Source organism: Phocoena phocoena, chromosome 2, assembly GCF_963924675.1.
Source record: "Phocoena phocoena chromosome 2, mPhoPho1.1, whole genome shotgun sequence".
Classification (NCBI taxonomy): Eukaryota; Metazoa; Chordata; class Mammalia; order Artiodactyla; family Phocoenidae; genus Phocoena; species Phocoena phocoena.
Window position 1 is genome coordinate 9,185,075 of NC_089220.1, and position 21,326 is coordinate 9,206,400.

Consider the following 21,326-nt stretch of genomic DNA (forward strand, 5'->3'; position numbering starts at 1 on the left):
GAATAGGAATGAAATCTGGACAGTCATATTTGTAAAGTTAGTAGTATCAGAATCTGTGACACATAATAAAATGAATGAGTTGGAAGTTTTCTGTTACCAGTTTTGAAAATATGCACCAGGAAGCTCTAGATGCCTTTAGACTTCAAACTAGGAGGGTTAGCTGTCTGTTGTTACAAGCCTTTGTCTGAAAGAGTACAGCCATATATGGGATCTAGATGGTAATTAGGTTAAGTTTGTTGGTTTATACTAGAACTTGACTGAGCATCTGGTATGTGGCATGTCTTTTTCAGAGTTATCTTAAAGGGACCTATCAAACATGAGTCATGTATGTAATTTAAATCGTAGTCATCAATTAAAATTAGAAAACTTGACCTATTGGCTCCGTAGTATGAACATAAGTTGTCATTGTACTTGGCATGTTAACTTTCTAATTTATCTCTATACAGAATTGTCTAGGGAAGTAAGTTGGATAACTCAACAATAATTTTGTAATAGTGGAGTTGCATTAAGTTTTAAAGGACTATCAGCTTATTATTTTGGCTACAGTGTTTCTAGAAAAGAGGTGAATATGAATTGGAAAGACGTCGAGTGTGACACATCAGGCCAAGTTGGTGTATTGCATTTACATCATACTAGGTGGCAGTACAGAACGGAATTAAAAGTCAAAGCATGAGGTAGTTTTTGAAAACACGAACTTACTCATTAGGAGAGTAAGGGGTTATAAGTTCATGTAAAGCATGGTACTGACTTACTGTAGTCTTTTAGTATTTTTTTAGTTTATTTTTTTGCGGTACGCGGGCCTCTCACTGTCGTGGCCTCTCCCGTTGCGGAGAGCAGGCTCCGGACGCGCAGGCTCCGAACGCTCAGGCTCCGGACGGACGCTCAGTCTCCGGACGGACGCTCAGGCTCAGCGGCCATGGCTCACGGGCCCAGCCGGTCTGCGGCATGTGGGATCTTTCCGGACCGGGGCACGAACCCGTGTCCCCTGCATCGGCAGGTGGACTCTCAACCACTGCGCCACCAGGGAAGCCCTCTTTTAGTATTTTTAAAGCCAGATTTTACTGGGGGGGAGATGTAATTTACTTCCAGGAATTCTCCTTATATCTAATTGAATTGTACTAACAACTCTTAAAAATTCCCAATTGTAATAGAACATAATAAATACTAATTTTTAAAGGGCAGCCCTTTCATACTTATACTGTTTTCTTGATTCCCAATAGATAAGTACAAAACTTGTTTTTATCAGAGATCTTATTCTGATAAGATAAATATCAGAAAAGTTTGTCAAGTAGGAAATTTCTTAAAGTTGTTTTTTAAAAATGAGTTGTATGTTCTAAAATATTCTCTCTGATTGCTTTTAGGTTACCTAGGGTATGAATTAATACAGACTTGGAAACTGAAAGAACTTAGAATCAGCATTTTGAGGTAAATATGTACATACTAAAGTAGTGTTAAGGTTTCCCCATTCTGCTTTGTTACCTTATTAGCGAAACCAATTTGTGTATGAAATGAGAAAGTTTAACCTCCATGCACGACCTATAGACTAGACTAGACTAGACACAAATAAGTGAAAAGAAACCACTGCCAATTTGTTTTTCCTGAGCTTGTGGTAGTAGAAGCATTGCAGTTAAGGAGCATAAATGAAATCCAGTATCAAATCTAAAAAAAGCAACATTGATTAAATCAAGCTTTTCACCTCAGTACTTTATGCTTCCTCATTTATTTTTTTTATTAATTAATTTATTTATTTTTGGCTGTGTTGGGTCTTCATTTCTGTGTGAGGGCTTTCTCTAGTTGTGGCAAGCGGGGGCCACTCTTCATCACGGTGCGCGGGCCTCTCACTGTCGCGGCCTCTCTTGTTGCGGAGCACAGGCTCCAGACGTGCAGGCTCAGTAGTTGTGGCTCACGGGCCTAGTTGCTCCGTGGCATGTGGGATCTTCCCAGGCCAGGGCTCGAACCCATGTCCCCTGCATTAGCAGGCAGAGTCTCAACCACTGCGCCACCAGGGAAGCCCTACGCTTCCTCATTTTTTGACTTATAATTTTGATTTTGATTTATAATCTCTTAGGATTATTTAGGACCACCCCTAAATTTAAATTTCTCCACAGTATTGACATTGTTGAACTGAGTTCTTAAATTTTTATTCATAAATGAATTTTATAAAAGAGTTTATCATTAGATTAAATTGTTCTTTGAGTTCGTATTTTTAATTTCCTTTGAGAAATTGAAATTGCTGATGGATTTCATACTTGTAGTGAAAACTTGCTACCGGGTGATTTGGATTACTCAGCCAAGTACTCTTCTGGTGATCTTCTTTACTTCTTTTGTATATATGAACTTAGGAAATGACACATCTCTGTCCTTTTATTTATTTATTTTTTCCATTTCCCTAATCACTGTCTTTAGAATTTATGTACTTTGTTTGATTTCCTTGCATTCATTTTTAAATCTTTCCTCTAACTTTTCTCAAGACAGCCCACGCCCCACCCCAGTCTCTGGGAATTAGGCATGCTATTGTTATAGCTCATTCTCTTGTTCTTTGTTTTAGAATAAGACTTAGTATCCTAAAATAACCCAGATGTCTTTTGTTTAAATTTTAATCCAAAGTAATGGCCTTTTATTCAGCTTTTCATATCCATAAGGCTTTCTTGTAGATGCGTTTATATTTAGTTTAAGTACAGGAGTCTTAAACTTGGCTATTTTTGCATTTATTTTTAGAGCAGAAGCTTGGGTATGCTGTGATTTTCCAATAAACTGCTATCACAATGTCAAAATGCAGTTCAGACAACAGCAACACAGAGATCTCAAACATTAAGACGGTAAATCTGGGCTTTGTCGTATGTGGAAAGAGGAAGAGAGTTTTTATTCATGTGTTTTACTAAGTTATTTCTAAATGAACCATATAAAAGCTATGAAACAACCTCACAGCTTTCATGAGTGTTAATTGTTTGACCAGAAATTTGAAATCTATGATTGGAAAGTAGTCATGTGGATTACTCTGTTGGCTCTGCTGAAGCAGTTAACCATAGTTAGTTAATCTGTGAAACTATAGAACTTTCACTTACCAGCAGGGATTCAGAGCTTTTCATTAAGACCAAGTTAAGAAAAAAAAATCTATTTAAACATGCCAAAGAAAGTAAAAATTGGCGAAATTATAGGTTTTTCAGTTTTCACATTATTGGATTACTTGTTGACTTTTTAAATGTTGGATTTGCTTTCTTCAAATAGATAGTGTATCGCTGGGGCCAGTCACTGTGTACTAAATGAATGAAAATTAATTTAAATATTGTGACCTTCTGGAAATGTAACGGGGAGGGTTCAATTGCCGTCCTCCATTTCCCTGCAAATTCTCTGTCTTGTATCCACCCTTCAGGGTGAGTAGGAGTGGTGCGGGCATGGATCTCCAAACCAAATACTGTAGAAATAACTTTTGAACTATGATTCTGTTCTGTATGGTACTGTGTGGACATTCATGAACCTCTGATTCAGTTCATCAGATATTTATCTAAATGTACATATGGTACATTATACCAGGTAGTAAGAGCTGTAAAGAATGAGACACACATCTAGTTCTCGTGGAGCATGTTTGCCAGTATGCCAGTAAAAGAATAAGTTGTGTATGTATGTGTCTCTGTGAATATATGCAATGTGATGTAAGTTATAAAAGGCAAATAGAAACTGTTTGAAGGTTTTTATGTCACGCACATGGACAGTATTTGCATTTTACGAACCTGTATTTTTTGTTTGCCATGTCTGGGGTGTGATTTGGTTCGGTAGGTGGTAGGAATATGTGTGAGACATACAGCTCTTGTACTCAAGGAGATCCTAGTCTAATGGGTAATATTTATTTATTTACTTTTTAAAGCTCTTTATTTGGAAGTAATTTCAAACGGACAGAAAATAAGATTAGGACAAAGAATATGTGCTTTACCTATTTTGCCCCATTTGCTTTATCAGTTGCACCCATTCTCTCTCTGTATATCTACGTGTAGTTTCTTCTTCTGAACCATTTGAGAATAAGTTGCATACGACATGACCCTTTTACTCCTAAATATTTCACTATATATTTGTCAAGAATAAGGATGCTCCCCTACATAGTCATGGTGCGGTTATCAACTCAGTGAATGTAACACTGCTGTATCTACAGCCTTATCAGTGGACTCTGTAATGGTCTTTATGGCATTGCTCTCAGGAAAGGATCCAGTCTGAGGTCAGTTACTGCGTTTAGTTGTCATGTCTCTAGAGTCTTCTTTAATCGGGAACATTTTCATAGTTTTTCTTTGTACTGGTACTGATAATTTTGAAGAATATAGTTCCCCCTTAAGGAAATGGAACAACAACAACAAAAGAGGAACATTCTTCTATTTTTTAGACTATTCTAAAAGTAGACTTTATTTTTAAACTACTTTATATAGTCTATAATAAATTTTTAACTAAATATTTAAATATTTATACATAGACTGTTTTTAGACTCTTCTAAAAATAGAACATTCATTTGCTTTTTAGACTATTTTCTGGCACCGTCATCATTATTAATGTTGTCTACATGAAAAGGAATGATGACAGTGATCGGAAGGAGGGTTCCCACTGTACATGGTTTCTGGAGGTGGAAGAAATGTGTTTGGGGATTTACACTGCTGCCCTCTTTTCTCCTTTGAAAATTTCCATCCCCCACCAGGATTTAGGCTTCTTTCCTGATCCCTTCCACCATGTCTTTGTTTGGTCTTGGATTAACGTTTGGGTTGGGTGAAAAGTGAGGTGTGAGGCTTAACAATGATAAATCGTCCTGCCAGTAAGCAGCCTGGAGTCATGAAGGACAAGTACAGTTGTCCTTCAGTGCCCATGGGAATCGGTCCAGGTCCCCTGCAGATGCCAAAATCCATGGATGCTCACGTCCCTTGCATAGTACAGCTGGCCCTCCGTATCTTTGGATTCATCCGACCAAGGATAGATTCGACCTACGGGTGTGGAACCCCTGGATAAGGAGGACCATAGAGATATCCCAAGAATGGTAGGCAGGTGGGAAGTGCCTGCAAATCCCTTGGGCCTTCAGCGTAACCTGCTGGATCTTAGGAAGTTAGGTAAAATAGCCTTCCGCCTCAGGTTCTCTGCAGCGGTGTCAAGAAGCTTGAATGGTCAACCTGAGGGTGTTTATCCTGTGGGCCTGTAGAATTGGGAGAAGTGAATGCTGAGTGTAAAAGGGGTAAAAAGAAAGGCTGTTGGGACTTTGATTCAGTAGAGAGTGAGCACGTTATTTCTCATGAAAGACATAGTTCTGCTTGACCCAGGCAAAATAATGACTTGATAGTTTTTCATAATGTACTCTGGAATGCTGTGCTTGCCATCTTCCTCTGAGAGGGATAATGAGAATGGTTGTGCTGTCTGGTCCACGGACACGCCTGCCTTGCTGAGGTCCTTGGCCCTGCAGCCATTTGCCCCTTTACCATTTACTTGAGATCCTACTTGTATTAGCTGGATGTTGAATTCTTGTCAACTGAATTGAGCTCTGAAATCAGAATTTGGTATTATGCCTATGCATAAGAGAGACTCTACTCTGGAGACTTCTTGTTGGACTAGCTGCAACAATTTAAGTCACTGTGTTGTACAGTGGTTATAAATTTAACATGTCAAGAGATTCAGAGTTTTTGTTGTCAAGGAACAAAGAGTGGGGATTCTTTCTTTCCAGTGTCATAGAGTAATAACAATGAACACTGCAAAGCAGTACAAGGGAGAAAATTCCCTTCTACGAGGCAGGTGAATTCTGCTGCTGATGGACTTTCACGTAGAGATTTGAAACCCTAACCCTCTATCTGCAGGTTAGGAATTTTAAAAAGACTGAATTATTATTTTCTCATTTTACATAATCATTTTTATCTTTGGGGAAGAATATATGCAATATAGAAGAGTGCTTAGATACCATGAAATAACTTTTATTTCACAGAATGGTGTTGCCTTGTTTTAATTTATCTAGGATATGATAATTTTAAAGATACATATGTAAATAGTTGAGCAGCTGTGCAGTTGTGATAGGTTGTCAGTTGAGAAGAATGACCTTCTGTGTTTATGGTCCTTTGATAAAATGACCAAATGTTGGCAGGCATTTGAATGCTTCCCGTGTGCAGGCATAGTGCGCAGTGCCTTCCATACAGTTTTCTCATTATTTTATCAATAGCAGCATCACAGAATTTACAAAGAATGTTTGAAATGTATTTACGTATGTATTTGCACGTTTTGTATATATACACGTATTTTAAAGGGCATCGATACTGTACATATTTTCTCTTAAAGGTATATTATGGGCACAGTTCTGTGTCAGTAAATACAGATCTGTCTTATCTTATGGATTTATAGTGTTCTATTTTAAGACTAGACCATAATTTACTTAGCTAACTTTTGATTAATTCATTTTAAGGTTATTTCTTGTTCTTAAGTAATAATGCAGCAATAAATACTCACGTGTTTACCTCTTTGTGCAGCCGCCTGATTCTTTTAGACAGGTTTCTAGGTGTAGAATTGCTGGGTTGGCGAGTACAGAATGCTTGACTTTTAAAACGATCCTCTTAGATCATGAAAAAGCTAAAACAATTATGAAGAGTTTGAAAAGGCCCATAGGAATGATATTCTGATGTTCCTCTTGTTTCCGTGCTTTCTTTTGTTTTTAACCCTGCATGGTTGTGTAATGGTATTCTTTTTCCCTTTTGTAGTAAGCTGTGCTAGAACAAAAATGCAATGAAAGAAACACTGGATGAATGAAAAGCCCTGCTTTGCAACCCCTCAGCATGGCAGGCCTGCAGCTCATGACCCCTGCTTCCTCACCAATGGGTCCTTTCTTTGGACTGCCATGGCAACAAGAAGCAATTCATGATAACATTTATACGCCAAGAAAATATCAGGTACTAATGAGAACACTAATACTGGAGCATTTTCACTAAAATGGAATAAATTAGCATACAGTTGACACAACTTATATAAAACTCCTTTACCTTTTCAAGCTTTCCTCTTCTGATTAATTTTCTCATTCCAGATACTTTTTTTCTTAATAGTCCTTTTCTAACATCTGCTGGGTAATTGATTTGATAGTTTTATTGGTGAAATTTCTTTTTCTTTTTTTTTTTCCCCCTGTGAAAACTTCACTGTTCCTTAGTATCTATTTGGGTGTGTCTGTCCTCATGATCTGGGTAGGAATTGAGATTGGTCTGAGCAACCTTGGACTGGCAGAAGAACCATGGTTATAGTCATTTCAGTTCATATTATTCTAGAGAAGTTTTCTGTCCCTGTGAAAATAATTCTTAAAGAAATTGTAAATGCCATTTCAACACATTTACACAGCACAGCTATGTGCAACCGGTATTTTAATGTCTCTGATTATTATTCTTATATAAAGATGTAGAATGTATGCTTTTTGAAGGGGCAGATTTGTTGGAGGAAGATTTTAGAAAACAGTGAAATTTTCTGAATTAAAACAAATCCAATTTTCTAAATTCTGTACTTAGATAAGAAGTGTATAATCTTTTTTTCCCCCACTGTATTTCTAGGTTGAACTGCTTGAAGCAGCTCTGGATCATAATACCATAGTCTGTTTAAACACTGGCTCAGGGAAGACGTTTATTGCAGTACTACTCACTAAAGAGCTGTCCTATCAGATCAGGGGAGACTTCAACAGAAATGGCAAAAGGACGGTGTTCTTGGTCAACTCTGGTAATAAAAAATTATTTTATCAAATTGTGTGGAGGAAAACTGGATGAGATTTTATGGTTAAGGAGATTTTTCCTGTGGGTATTAAGTTAAACTCTTGAAAGTATAGAGAGGTTGATGAATAATGTGTTTGTTGAAGCGGAAATATCATTCTGTCTTATTTCTTAACTTTATAGTATTTCTCTTAAATGTTAGTCATCTTACTTCATAGGTGTTAAACTTCAGCTTTTTTCCTAAAACGTAATTGCGTTTAATTCCAATTCTGCATTTTTTTTGAAGGATTACTTTCGGAATATAATCTGATCTAAGTAGTTGTTTTTGTTGTTGATGTTTTAGCTTCACATAGTGTATCAAAAGGTGCTTGATTATGAAATAGGTAACTTTGATTTATGATCTTGCTATGCCAGTTGTAGAAAGAAAGTTAGATGCTTAACTTAAAAGTTAGATATTCAGTAAGAGTTTAAAGTACTGGTTTTTATGTGTTTGGGATTAGATATTAAACTAAAGGGTATAAAATGTGAACATAAACTGCTCGGGTACTAATATAACCATGTCACTCCTCTTCTTTTTTTTTTTTTTTAGATTGTCTCAGCATGTGATGTTCTCATGTGCTTTAAATACATATTAGTCTGTCTTATTTCTTGGTGATACAGTCAGATTTTATTGAAGAAAACAGGAAGGGTGGATCTGGAGTAGTTGCCATTCCAACCTAGAAATTATATTCTTAGATTGGGGAAAGTCACCTTTAAAGAAGGAAGGTGGTATAAGGCTCTCTGAAGTGAATGACAGAGGGTGGGGTGGTGAGTCTAATAAGTGTGTTTTGGAGATTACTGTGAAAATATGATTTTAAATTGGCTATCTAAATTGGTGGTTAGGTGTAATGTATAATAATAAGGATTTCCTGAACTGTTTAACTGTTAGTAGTCCAGAGAGCCGTTTAAGGAGGAGTTCTCATATTTACACAGCATATTATATTTGTAATCAGCAAACCAGGTTGCTCAACAAGTGTCAGCTGTCAGAACTCACTCAGATCTCAAGGTTGGGGAATACTCAGACCTGGAAGTAAGTGCGTCTTGGACAAAAGAGAAATGGAACCAAGAGTTTACTAAGCACCAGGTAAGACTTGTAGAGAATTTTCACTTAATAAATCTGTACAAGTCCTTGGTTTATGAGATGATCTGTAGCCTTGGTTGTCTGAATTAGGTTTGAAAACTCTACTTTTCTGTACTTTGTCAGCCTAGAAGCTAGCCCTCATGCGTTTTCTTACTATAATCTCATCCTAAAGCCAGGTAAATTACTGACATGTATTGCTCTTATGCGATAGAAAAGAAACAGCTTTTACAGTATGATTTACTTGCTTGAAAAACACAAATTCCTATGACCTATTTCCATCTTGCAGATAACTTGCTTTCACAAAGTTTATTCTTGAGTTAAATGTCTTGAAACTGGAGACATTTCTTGGTTGAGGTCTTAGCGTCTTTGATGGAAGACTTCCTCGTAGACGTTTCCATGTAGCCAGCTTGTGTTGAGGGCCTTTCGTGTGTTGGATCTGAAGTGGTTAAGGGATGCTTCCTAACTAAGCTGAGCAGTCCCCAGTTTGCTAGTATGTCTTACATATTGGGGTAAAGCCCTCACTGGTAAAGCACTTAAAATCCACAGAATGATAAGCCCCTGTCTGCTTCCAGAAAACCTTGTCAGTTTGATGGGGAAAAACTGTGATAAAACTGATAGGTCTTATCAGTCAAAATTATGGCTCTAGGAACCTAAAAACCTGAAGTAGATTTAGTAGATTTATCATAAAAACATGGTCTCCATTATCAAAATTTTCTTTCTTGTCTCTTTCCGCGTTTTCCTAATTTTACACCTTGGTTCTCAAGTACGAGCTTCCATACGTTGAGGATTTGGGTTTTAATTTTTACGGATGAGTGTCTTAATCTTCACCTGAAATACAGTGGTTCCATAATCTGATTTCATAGAAGTGTGTCCAGGCAGGTGAATGGCATGTGTTGTATACTGATAGCAGTTTTATTTTAGGTTCTCGTTATGACTTGCTATGTCGCCTTGAATGTTCTGAAAAATGGTTACTTATCACTATCAGACATTAACCTTTTGGTGTTTGATGAGTGTCATCTTGCAATCCTAGACCACCCCTACCGAGAAATTATGAAGGTAAGTTTTTAGATTTTATCAGTCTTAATAATGCAGGTCAAATTACTGAGTATAAGCAATGTTTTTATAGATCAAAAGCAGTATTAGTTACCAGTTTGGGGAACTTGGTTCCAGTGTAGGAATGAATGAATGAATATTAAATTAATGTTCATTTAAATCTATAACCTATAATATTAAACTGTAATAAATTTATAACAAGTTCTAAATCTATAATAAAAATTTAAACATAATATAAATCAATAAATTATATGATCTATCATAAGTGAATTCATAATCCATCATAGCATATTTAAATGTTCCTTTTTGATAAACTGATCTTTTAAACAAGCTACAGTAATTCTATAAGTGATAATTTTAGTATTTGTTAGGTCTTCTTGACATGTTTTATTAGGATGCTGTCTCTTTGGTTAGGGCCTTGCAAAATGAATCCCTTACTGTCAGTATCTTTTGTTTTGTTAGCTCTGTGAAAATTGTCCATCATGTCCTCGTATTTTGGGACTAACTGCTTCCATTTTAAATGGGAAATGTGATCCAGAGGAATTGGAAGAAAAGATTCAGAAACTGGAGAAAATTCTTAAGAGTAATGCTGAAACTGCAACTGACTTGGTGGTCTTAGACAGGTATGCACTTCGTATTGACTGGGCTTTAATGAGACCTGCTATGACAGTTTTAGGCCTTCAGTCTCAGTGCCTTGCAGATAGTCTCTAAGGGAACAAATGGCTATTAAAAGGAAAGAGCAAGACTAAGAATTCCTTATCAGGACAGTCATCTTCGAATGCAAGAATCTGACGTTATTTCCACAGAGAGTAACGGAGGTGTTTCTGCCTTAAGAGGAAATGCTGCATAAGCGCGGGCCCATCCTATTTGCTGGTGTTGACGAGGACTGGGGAACTCTGGAAATCAGCGTCCTTTTCTGCAAGTGTGGACACTTTGTTGTTTTGACCCACGTGTCCCACATGATGCTTTGCAAGAGCATTTATTTATTTACAGAATTCAATATTTTACAACGTGCTTTAAAATAATAGGAAACACCCTCTAGTTTTGAAAGTGGGTGTGAATTTCTGAGAAGATGTTTGTGACTTTGAGGTTTGTCTCTTCGAAGGGGTTGCTATTTTGAGTTTCATTAAAACGTGCAGACACAAACAGCCTTTTTGATCTAAGTTGGTGGAAGTGAGCCTATATAAATGAGGTTTTTAAGTAAATGTAACTAATCCAATTCATATTAAAATACCCATATTAGATATAGCCTTTAACAAGGTTAAAGGTTACCAAGCGGTGATTCTTAGAACAGTTATAATAGAGGTGACTTATTTCTCAGGTTATGAAGTTAAGTCACACATGGGTTTTGAGTACTGGCTCCACTAATTGTAAGCCATGTGACTTCGAGTGAGTCATTTATTGTTCCTGAGCCTGTAAAATGGCATTAGTGGTTTCAAGGGATTCTTTGATGACATGGAAAACACCTTGTGGTGTACCTGTCATTTAGTAGGATTTTGGAAAGAGTTCTCTTTGTGGAGTGAGGTGAAAAGGTAACTTGTAGATTCATAAAACTTACGAATCCAAATGTAAGGTGAAATACAAATCTCATGGCCTTAAGGACATGCTGTTTTCTGATTTTCCTGAGCTAAGATAGTCTGTGATGTAGAAGTGAAAGGCTGTACTTTTGCTTTTATCTGACCTGAATTAGATTGGTAGGCCTGTCCTACTTGAAGTCTTTAGGAGAAGCAGTGGTATTAGAGTGTTTGGGTAAAACTGGTGAGTAGTCTGTTGAGTCTGGCATCACCTAATTCTCAAAATGTGACTCTTAAACATTCTCTCTGGGAATAATGAAAACTGTGGTATTTAAATATGTCTTTATTGTGTTTCTTTTCCTTAATTAATTATTATATGTGCTTTTAGGATTTTGCGTGTTGTTCTGGTTGTCGTATTATGAAAGTCATGAAAGATCCAATTACATGAATGATAATGTAATTGACTGAAATTTGGGGGCAGTTTCCTTATGAAGATATGTTAAAAACACATTAAAAATAAAATTGACATTTGCAAATGCTAAACGTTTTCAAATAGTGTGGAAATGGATACATTTAATGGTAACACTTCCTCTCTATGATCTTCTCCCCTCCCCCTTCCCTGTTTCTGCTTCTGAGAAATCATCATTATTGAGTTTCTTGAGTATTTTGACTAACATTGTTTCTCATTCTGGATGATGCCTAAGGGGGCAAAAGATGAAAGGCTAAACCTAAAAAACCAAATGAAAAACCTGGGATAATAATGCCGTAACAAAATTCACATTGAGACCTAACAGGCAAACACAGTACGGATAGAAGGAGCACCACTTCAGGAATGCTTGCTGTGAGCCTGCTTGTTATTCCAAATGAAAATAGGAAGTTTCTGTTTTGGTTTAGATAGATAACGGATCGTAATGCTGTAGTGAATTTGTGTATTGTGTATTGACGACTTTTGTTTCTGATATTAAAGATATACTTCTCAGCCATGTGAGATTGTGGTAGACTGTGGACCATTTACTGACAGAAGTGGGCTTTATGAAAGACTGCTGATGGAATTAGAAGAAGCACTTAATTTTATCAATGACTGTAACATATCTGTACATTCAAAAGAAAGAGATTCTACTTTAATTTCTAAACAGGTAAGCATATACAAAGTAAGTATGGGGAGTATAATAAAAGGCTTCTATTTATTTTTAATGTTGAAATGAATATTCTTCTAATGAGGCTGTTTTATATACATTTTAGTTTAAGGCCTTGCCTTCTTATCTCTGGACATTTTTCATTGAATGTATTGCATCGGGTTGAGTTTACTATTACCCGACAGACAGTTATATTATTAAATATAGACCTCCCTGGTTTAAGGAGATGTCATGGTTATTTAAGTATAAGAAGTGAGTCCAGTTTTTTTTTTTTTTTTTTTTTCTTGGTCAGATGAATTAGTTCCTGATCAAACCCCCGGGCTGAATGAATTCTTCGGCTCTTTCTTTGTATGTGACTGGATATGAGCTCGTCATCCCTGAACAGTGCAGCTTTGAGAAGCAATTCCTTAGGACAGTGGCCTTCAAAGTGTGGGCCCTAGATGAGCAGCTTCCCTCTGGAACTTTTTAGACATGCAGATGACAGGCCCCACCCTTGACCTGCTGAATTTGAAGCTCTGTGGGTGGGGTCCAGCAGTCTGAGATTTGACAGGCCCTTTGGTTATCCCGATGCCATTAAAACTTGAGAACCATTGTCCCAGGACTTTGCAGCCAGCTGTGAACGGTAGCGCCGTACTGAACCTGAGTCTTAGTTCTCTCCTGCTGGGTTTCTTCCGGAGCGGCAGTGCCCAGGCTCTGCTCAACGCTTGTCTTCTCATTAAGTCCATGGTCAACCCCGTGTGTCTTTTACTTGCCTGCAGAACTGGCAGTCCCTCAGTTTTTAGCTTTAATATGGATTTACATTCTGCTCTGAGCTCGGCTTGTAAGATGTGGCACTCTGGGCATAGATAAAGTTAAAGGAAAATTGTTTTGCTTTTCTTTGATACCTAAAATAAAATTACATACTCTGTTGCATTTGCATGTACATATATATGTACATTCTGCTACATAGTTCTTTGCATATTTACCTAGACGTAAATGACTCAGTTGTACTTCGAACTAATCACAGTTCTAAAATTGCTTTATTAACTGTATACAGTTGCATCTTTTAATTTCTCTTGTTTGATTATTTTTGCTGGGGAAAACAAAAGGATGGTTCTGGGCGTGTCTATGAAAAAGTAGAGCTTGAAAAGACCATTGGCCTTTCCCCCTAACCTTGGGGAATTAACCTCAGTGTTTATATTAGAGGGGTAAATTTATTTTGAAGGGGCAGACTAAAGACAACTTAAATCCCAGTTAAACTCCATGTGAAAATAACTACATGATTATTGTTTAGCATTTGGGCCTTTACATTGTTTTGTAGATACTCTCAGACTGTCGTGCGGTATTGGTAGTTCTGGGACCCTGGTGTGCAGATAAAGTAGCTGGAATGATGGTAAGAGAACTACAGAAATATATCAAACACGAACAAGAGGAGCTGCACAGGAAATTTCTATTGTTTACAGACACTTTCCTAAGGAAAATCCATGCACTATGTGAAGAGCACTTCTCACCTGCCTCACTTGACCTGAAATTTGTAACTCCGAAAGTAATAAAACTGCTTGAAATCTTACGCAAATATAAACCGTATGAGCGACAGCAGTTTGAAAGCGTTGAGTGGTATAATAATAGGAATCAGGATAATTACGTGTCTTGGAGTGATTCTGAGGATGATGAGGAGGATGAAGAAATTGAAGAAAAAGAAAAGCCAGAGACAAACTTTCCTTCTCCATTTACCAATATTTTGTGTGGAATTATTTTTGTGGAAAGAAGATATACAGCAGTTGTCTTAAACAGGTAAATCTCTAAGATTGACGTTTTTTCCATAGTAGAACAGGCAGCTTTTTGTTTTGTGAAGTGATATGTTGTAATAGCTTTAAGAGCTACCAGAAGGCTTTTATGTAAGTGTCCTGTACTTGGCACCATCCTCATAGCTCATGTGTTACGCTATACTGGGATTGACAGGATGTTTATATATACAGTAGCTTTCCCCGAAGGCTAGATTTGATATGACTGAGGTTTTTTCCCCTAAAGGGTGCTAATCTTTTCTAATCCATGAAAATAGAGTGCAAGTGTAGAAAAATTGTTACATTACGGTAAAGCATTCCTTGTTTTATATTAATTGTTAGCTTCAGTTAGATATTTACTAACCTGTGACTATGATGTGTTGGGCATGTGTTGAGCATTTCACACCAAGCTTTCTCCTTCAGGTAAATGTTAAAGATAAATTTTATCAGGGTATTACTGCGGCTAATGTTTCTGTTAGCTTTTCTCCTTACCAGATGTCGATTCAAGTTGGCACGTTTGCAGGGAAAAGTTTTCAACAACTGGATTTGAAATTTGGATTGGTTCATAGACTACATATTAAAATTTTCTGAATCAGAGGAAAATAAAAATGTTAGGGAGGAATTCAGAGGATATTGGCAAAGGTGACAGCGAATGCCAATTAGGTTGTGAATTCCCACCCTACCCCCTTCTTCAATAGAAGTGTATCTTTCCTGAATATAGACCCAGCTAGCTGAGGAGCTACACTTCAGATTTGTGTCATATGGTCACTTACTGTATGGTTCTTTTGACTTGTGGATGGATGCTCTACTATTTACAAGGGCCAGAAAGGGTCCTTATTTTGCACTTCAATCTACTTTTCTACAAGATCCATTAATTGGCCAGAGTTGATCCCTAAGAGCCTTTTCTGCAAGTATTGATCTCTGAGGAGAAATTAAGCTTTGTTTCCTGAGGTAATTTGGGATTTTTTTTTTTTTTTTCCAAACTGCTCTGACTGTTTGGGGGCCTCGAGAACTTACTTGAATAACGAGAAATTGGACTCTGGGGAAGTCATCTGGCGGTTTTCGGTCTGGTAATTTTCATAGTCATTGGGCCTGATCCTTGTGATGAATATGAGGTAAAGTAACTTCAGGTAGTGAATTACATTGGAATCAGAAGTCTAAGGTTGGAAAGGGACTTCACTGACTGTCTAATCCAACCCACTTACTTTTATGAAAAAGAGAAGGGCCTCAGGAGGAAAAGTGATTCGCTCTGAGTTAAATCCAGTCAGCGGCAGAGACAACTCTAGAATCCTGATATCCTGCCTCCTAGTTTTCAGTTCTTTGTGTAACCGTAATGCCCTTGGGTATGACAGAACACTAAAAACCGGTGCTTTCCAGTGGGAAGGCTGCCAGGAGACAGTCCAGGGAGTGCGTGTCTGTTCGGGTTGTTTCTTAGAATGGGGGAAAGGCATTTTGGGGGTCAGAAAAGTTTAGCGTTGGCACGGTTGTAAGCCGAGTTATAGACGTACTCCCTGCCCCTATACAGGATGGTTTAAGAATTAAATACATTTTCTGGGGCTTGGAGAGAAGTCGGGGTTCATTTTCTTCCTTTCCCCGCTTTTCTGCATGCGTTTTTAAGTGTAGAGATGTACTCACTTTCACTGCAGGAATATTAGCCTGAAAAGGTCAATATTCAGTAGTCAATGTTACTTCCTGTTGACTTTGAGGATCAGATTAGTTGTGATCAACTTTCATAAAATGTGGCCGGAATTCAATGTTGGATGATGAATCAGGAGCGGTTTGAGGCTTGGCTTTATGGGCAGCTAATTAAATATACAATAGAGGTCTTGTCCCGGTGAGCTTTTTAATAAGCTTAGAAAAACTTCCTGCAATCCAGGTTCTTTCCTTCCATCAGTTTAATGGGAGGAAAAACCCTTCTTCAGTGAACAGTTTAATGGGAGTACAAGCTATTGTAATACACAGGCAGTTTTCTATTCTCCTAATTAAAAAAATAAATCACAGCTACTTCTATATATAATGTAGTATGTGTACAGTCTTCTGTTTATAGTTTTTCTTTTGCCTTTTGTGTTTAGGGCTTTATCATTTATTTATAATTTACCTTTATATATTTTTTTAAAATTTCAGAACAGTCCATGAGGGAAGAAGGTAGATGTTTTTGCTATATCATAGATGAGGAAAATAACACTCAGTTTGTGACCTCCTGAAGTAATGCAAGTATCAAGTGGCAGAAAGTGGTTTCCACTCTCCAAGTCTAGAGCTCTTTTCAGTGCGTAATTTACTAGCATTGTGTGACTTTCACCAGTTTTTCCATTAATGTCCTCTTTTTAAAAAAAAAAAGTATATATATATATTTATTTATTTATTTATTTTGGCTGCACTGGGTCTAGCTGCGGCACATGGGATCTTTGTTGCGGCATGCAGGATCTTTAGTTGCGGCACGCATGTGGGATCTAGTTCCCTGACCAGGGATTGATCCCAGGCCCCTGCATTGGGAGCGCAGAGTCTTACCCACTGGACCACCAGGGAAATCCCTATTAATGTCCTCTTTTTAATCCAAGGTGTACCAGAGTTCATTTAGTTGTTATATTTCCCTAATTTCCTTTGGTCTGTTACAGCGTCTTCTTTCCTTGTTTTTGATGACTTTGATACTCTTGAGGAGTACTGATCAGATAGTTTGTAGAAGGCCTCTCAGTTTGAATTTGTCTGATGTTTTTCTCAGGATTAGACTGGGTTTTAGGATTTGGAAGAATACTACAGACGTGAAGTGCCCTTCTGGTCACTTCGTCTCAGAGGGATTCATGGTATTAACACAGAACATCACTGGTGATGTTAAACTTCATCATGTGATTATGATTGCGTTTGCCAGTTTTCTCCACTGTAAAGTCATTGTTTTTCTCTTTTCTTACTTAATTCTTTGGAAGCAAGTCACCAAATCTAGTTTATTCTGGGGAGGGAGGGATTCAGTTTCATTCCTGGAGAGGGGCTTATATATGTATGTTACAGAAATTCTTCTGTAAGGCAAGTGTGTCTCTTTTATCCTATTTATCTGTTTATATTTGTTGAATCATGTTCTTTTATCATTATGAACTCGTGTTTGTTTATTTTATACTTCGGTTATAATCTGATACTAGTTTTTTGTCTTGTTTTGTTTTGTTCTGTATAAGTTGTTCCACCCTGGGCCGTTGGGGGCTGTTTGAGGTTAGCTCCTGTGTCCCTTTGACATGCCCTCATCCTTTTGTTTTTTGAACGCTTCCTTACTTTCTGGCACTACAAGATGTTCCAGGCTCATCTTGTATTTTTCTTGCATAGGATCAGCCATCTCTCCAAGGAGCCCTGGTTCCTTTTATTTCTACTCACTTTATAGGTGTATGTTTTGTGCAAGTTATTTACCTTTTTAAAGTCTCAGCATCTTCATCTATAAAAGAGTAATAATACCTCCCTCTCTTACTGGGTTGTTAATAAGAGACACTGGATATAAAAATGGCAGTCTTACCACCTGACATTGTACTTGGGGAGGCTGTATGCACACACACATGCACTGTGACCTGTGAGTCTGTGCCAGCTGCGTTGAGTGAGATACAGAGATGGAGGGTAAGCATAAACTCTTAGTTTTAAGAGTAAGTTTTGTCCTCTGAATGTCATACAGTTATATTCATAAACTCTTAGTTTTTTATGTCTGCTGAATGTTATACAATTGGCCGTTGAATTTTAATGCTTTTAAAGTTATATTTTCTTAGTAGTTAATTTTCGTGGAATTTTACAAAAATTTTGCTTTCGGGTGAGTTTGAAATTAGGAAAAAAATAACCAGTTCTTTGCTATAGATTGTTTGAGAAACTCTGTGCACTAGAGAACAGCATTCTTTATCAAACAGCTTGCTTGTGGAACAACTCACATAAACTCAGTATAAAATTAAAAGAAACAAATAAGACTCTGTCCCAGCAATTCTGTGGTACTGTGAAGTCTCTAGGCAGTGTGTGTTACTCAGTAACAAGCTCCCTGCCAACAGTAGACCTTGTTTTGTTTCTCTGGAAGCCCATAACTTTGCAGGGATTTCTTAAATTTATCTGATCAAGAAATTTTTCTCTTTAAACGTTGTCAGCACAGGTATATAGAATTCAGCCGTTGCTTATGAGAGACTTTTTTTTTAATTAACGTGCAGATTGTTTCTTCTCTTCCCGGCAGTCCTGGTGAGAGTCTGGTTAAGGAGAAATAAAGGTACTTGTAGTGCTTCTGTTTCCCAGCTAGTTGAAGTCTACCAGATTTATTTTTTTAGGCAAATTGAAATACATTGTATACCTAATTAGGAGTAACGTGAAATGCATTTTTTTAAACCTCTGTTATGTTCAAATTGATGCTAATTTACATAAACTAAAATGTGGAAGTATATATTATTTCTAAGATAATTAATTTCATATTTTAGATTTTGGGGCATGCTCTTTGCATGTAGCACTGTTTTCTGTTACTGACATCATAAGTTTATGATAACTAAACGAATCTTGGAACATATTAAAGAAGTTTCTGATTTTGAACTTTTTAAGTACTTGAACTATAGAGCAGACTCTCAAACTAACCTAGACACACAAGTGTTTTACTGATTTGGAGGCAGGAAGATATTCTAGATGGCCCTTCAAGGTTTTTTTCAGGGCTTTGATATTAGCCTGTTTCATGTACTTATTGGGGGGAAAAAAAAAAAAAAAGAATGGTTTGACTTAAAAATGCAATTTTCTATTAGGAATTTATACTATGTTGTATGACTTCAGAAGAACCATATGGAATCGCTTAGGTCAGGTGTGGAACCATTTATCCTGTGTGCTGAGTTTTTGAATGTGGATATTTCCAAAATAGCTGTAATGGCAACACTAACTGTTAACCTTCTGCACCCATGTAATGTGAGCCCGTCCTGTAGCTCTTTTCCCGTTTCTTAGTGGAGGACCCGTCTGAGGGGACCAGCTTTCTGGGTTAATACAGAGGTGCAGGCAGAAAGGGAGATGAGCTCGGGAGTATGTGCTCTTTCCTGACAGGATGGGGTGCGAACTCTCTAGGCCTTGCAGTGCCGAAGCTCAGTGGCCTTTAATGCAGAACCGTGGTCAGCGGCCTGCCCAGGGACATGAGTGTTGGGAATGGAGATGCTTAGCAGTGGATGGAGGCATCGCTTTTTTTTTTTCAATTTTAAAATTAATTTTTTAGATTTTAGAAAGTAGTTTAACCACCACTTTTCAAGTAGCTCAGTTTTTGAGACTGATGATGGCAAATTGCTTGGAGGGAAAGGTAGGAAGACAAGTTAATTTCTTTCTTATTTTAAATCTCAGAGTGAACAGCTATAAGATTGGATATGTTAACATCCCATGCAGGGTCTGAATGGTTCAATTAAAGGGGCAAGGCTACGTTCTTCATGGACTTTTATTCCTTTTTTGCTTTGTATTATTATTATTATTTTTTATTTTTATTTTTTTTAAACATCTTTATTGGGGTATAATTGCTTTACAATGGTGTGTTAGTTTCTGCTTTATAACAAACTGAATCAGCTATACATATACATATGTTCCCATATGTCTCCCCTCTTGCGTCTCCCTCCCTCCCACTCTCCCCATCCCACCCCTCCAGGCTGTCACAAAGCACCGAGCTAATATCCCTGTGCCTTGCGGCTGCTTCCCCCTAGCTATCTACCTTACTACGTTTGTTAGTGTGTATATGTCCATGACTCTCTCTCGCCCTGTCAGGAGGCATCGCTTTGCCTAGAGCCGTGCTTCCAGTGGTACAGAGTGCTGGGGTAAATCTAAAAGAAATAACGCACTTCTTTTCATGCACAGCTGGAACTCTCTTACTGTGTGCAGAGGAGAATGAAGTATTCCTTTGGGGTATTTGGTACTTTGCGTAAGTTTGGCCGTGGACGCAAGGGCATGACCATCGCTGCAAGCTGTGTGTGTGCTTAGGGAAGTGCGCTGAGAAAGAGTGTGCGGTTTTTTCATTAAGACTTGGACTAAAGCCAAAATACATGCGGAATCCATGTTCCTCTTTGCCTAGCGCTGTCCCCTCCTGGGCCACATTTCTATGAAGGTCATCACTGCCAAATTAGAAAGTTTGAGGGACTGTGACCATTTCATTCATCAGTGTAAATCAGCCCTGTATTTGGTGTTATAAGTATTTGGTCCACAGATCGACTCAGAAGAGCGACAGTGATTTCTTTTTAAGCTAGTTGAAAAAAAAAAAACCGACTATTTTGTTAGGTATGTTGGCAAAAGGATATGTATTTCCATTTTAAGGGAGACCTTAGAAACAGAAGTTTAAATTTTTTTCCCTCAGCAGTGCTTAACTTCCAAATGTGTATAATTTTCTTAGATTGATAAAGGAAGCTGGCAAACAAGATCCAGAGCTGGCTTACATCAGCAGCAATTTTATAACTGGACATGGCATTGGAAAGAATCAGCCTCGCAACAAACAGATGGAAGCGGAATTCAGAAAGCAGGAAGAGGTAACTAAGTTCAAATAATTGTACAATAACAATTTTCAGAACATACACAAACCTTGCCCGTAGGAACTTCCTTTCTTCATAGTTCCTCTGCATTTTTTGGGAATATAGAGTACTCGTTCATGCAGAAACTAGCCGTCTCCTTTGCGGTAGCTGTATAGTGATTCATACGTTGAGAATCTATCTGGAAAATCAGTTCTGTGTCTTAATTGCCATCACCCATTTTGTTTTCCATTATTGGGCTGATGGCACACAACTGCATTTTATAGAAAAAGAAAGCTTGTGTAAACTTAACTCCTGTTGACTCCATACGACTCTGAAGCAACAAACTGAAATGTTTTCCTAGAAAGTGTTTTGTTTTCTACTTAAAGTCCTGCCTTGGTTGAATCCTTTAAAAATAACAATACATTTTAAAGATTTTGGCCTAATTTTTTTCATGCTTTTTAAGATTTTGATATAGGAAATAGCATTGTAAAGATGCTAAAACTTAATATAGTGTTCCAGCTTGCAAGTAAAATCTTTTTATTTAAAAGTTGTTATTTAACTTAAAAGTAGCAGAATAATTCACGTTGAAGTCATTTC

General features: G+C 37.5%; 1 protein-coding gene across 1 annotated transcript in view; it reads left to right on the forward strand.

Moving 5' to 3' along the window:
• Window positions 1-6,745: 6,745 nt before the first annotated feature.
• The window catches only part of DICER1 (dicer 1, ribonuclease III), a 40,540-nt gene continuing 25,959 nt past the window's right edge, over window positions 6,746-21,326 (forward strand). The window contains 9 exon segments of the mRNA XM_065871075.1: window positions 6,746-6,772; window positions 6,774-6,893; window positions 7,536-7,698; window positions 8,681-8,811; window positions 9,730-9,864; window positions 10,324-10,484; window positions 12,343-12,511; window positions 13,812-14,284; window positions 20,615-20,747. Of these exon segments, the coding sequence (XP_065727147.1) occupies window positions 6,746-6,772; window positions 6,774-6,893; window positions 7,536-7,698; window positions 8,681-8,811; window positions 9,730-9,864; window positions 10,324-10,484; window positions 12,343-12,511; window positions 13,812-14,284; window positions 20,615-20,747 (1,512 nt within the window).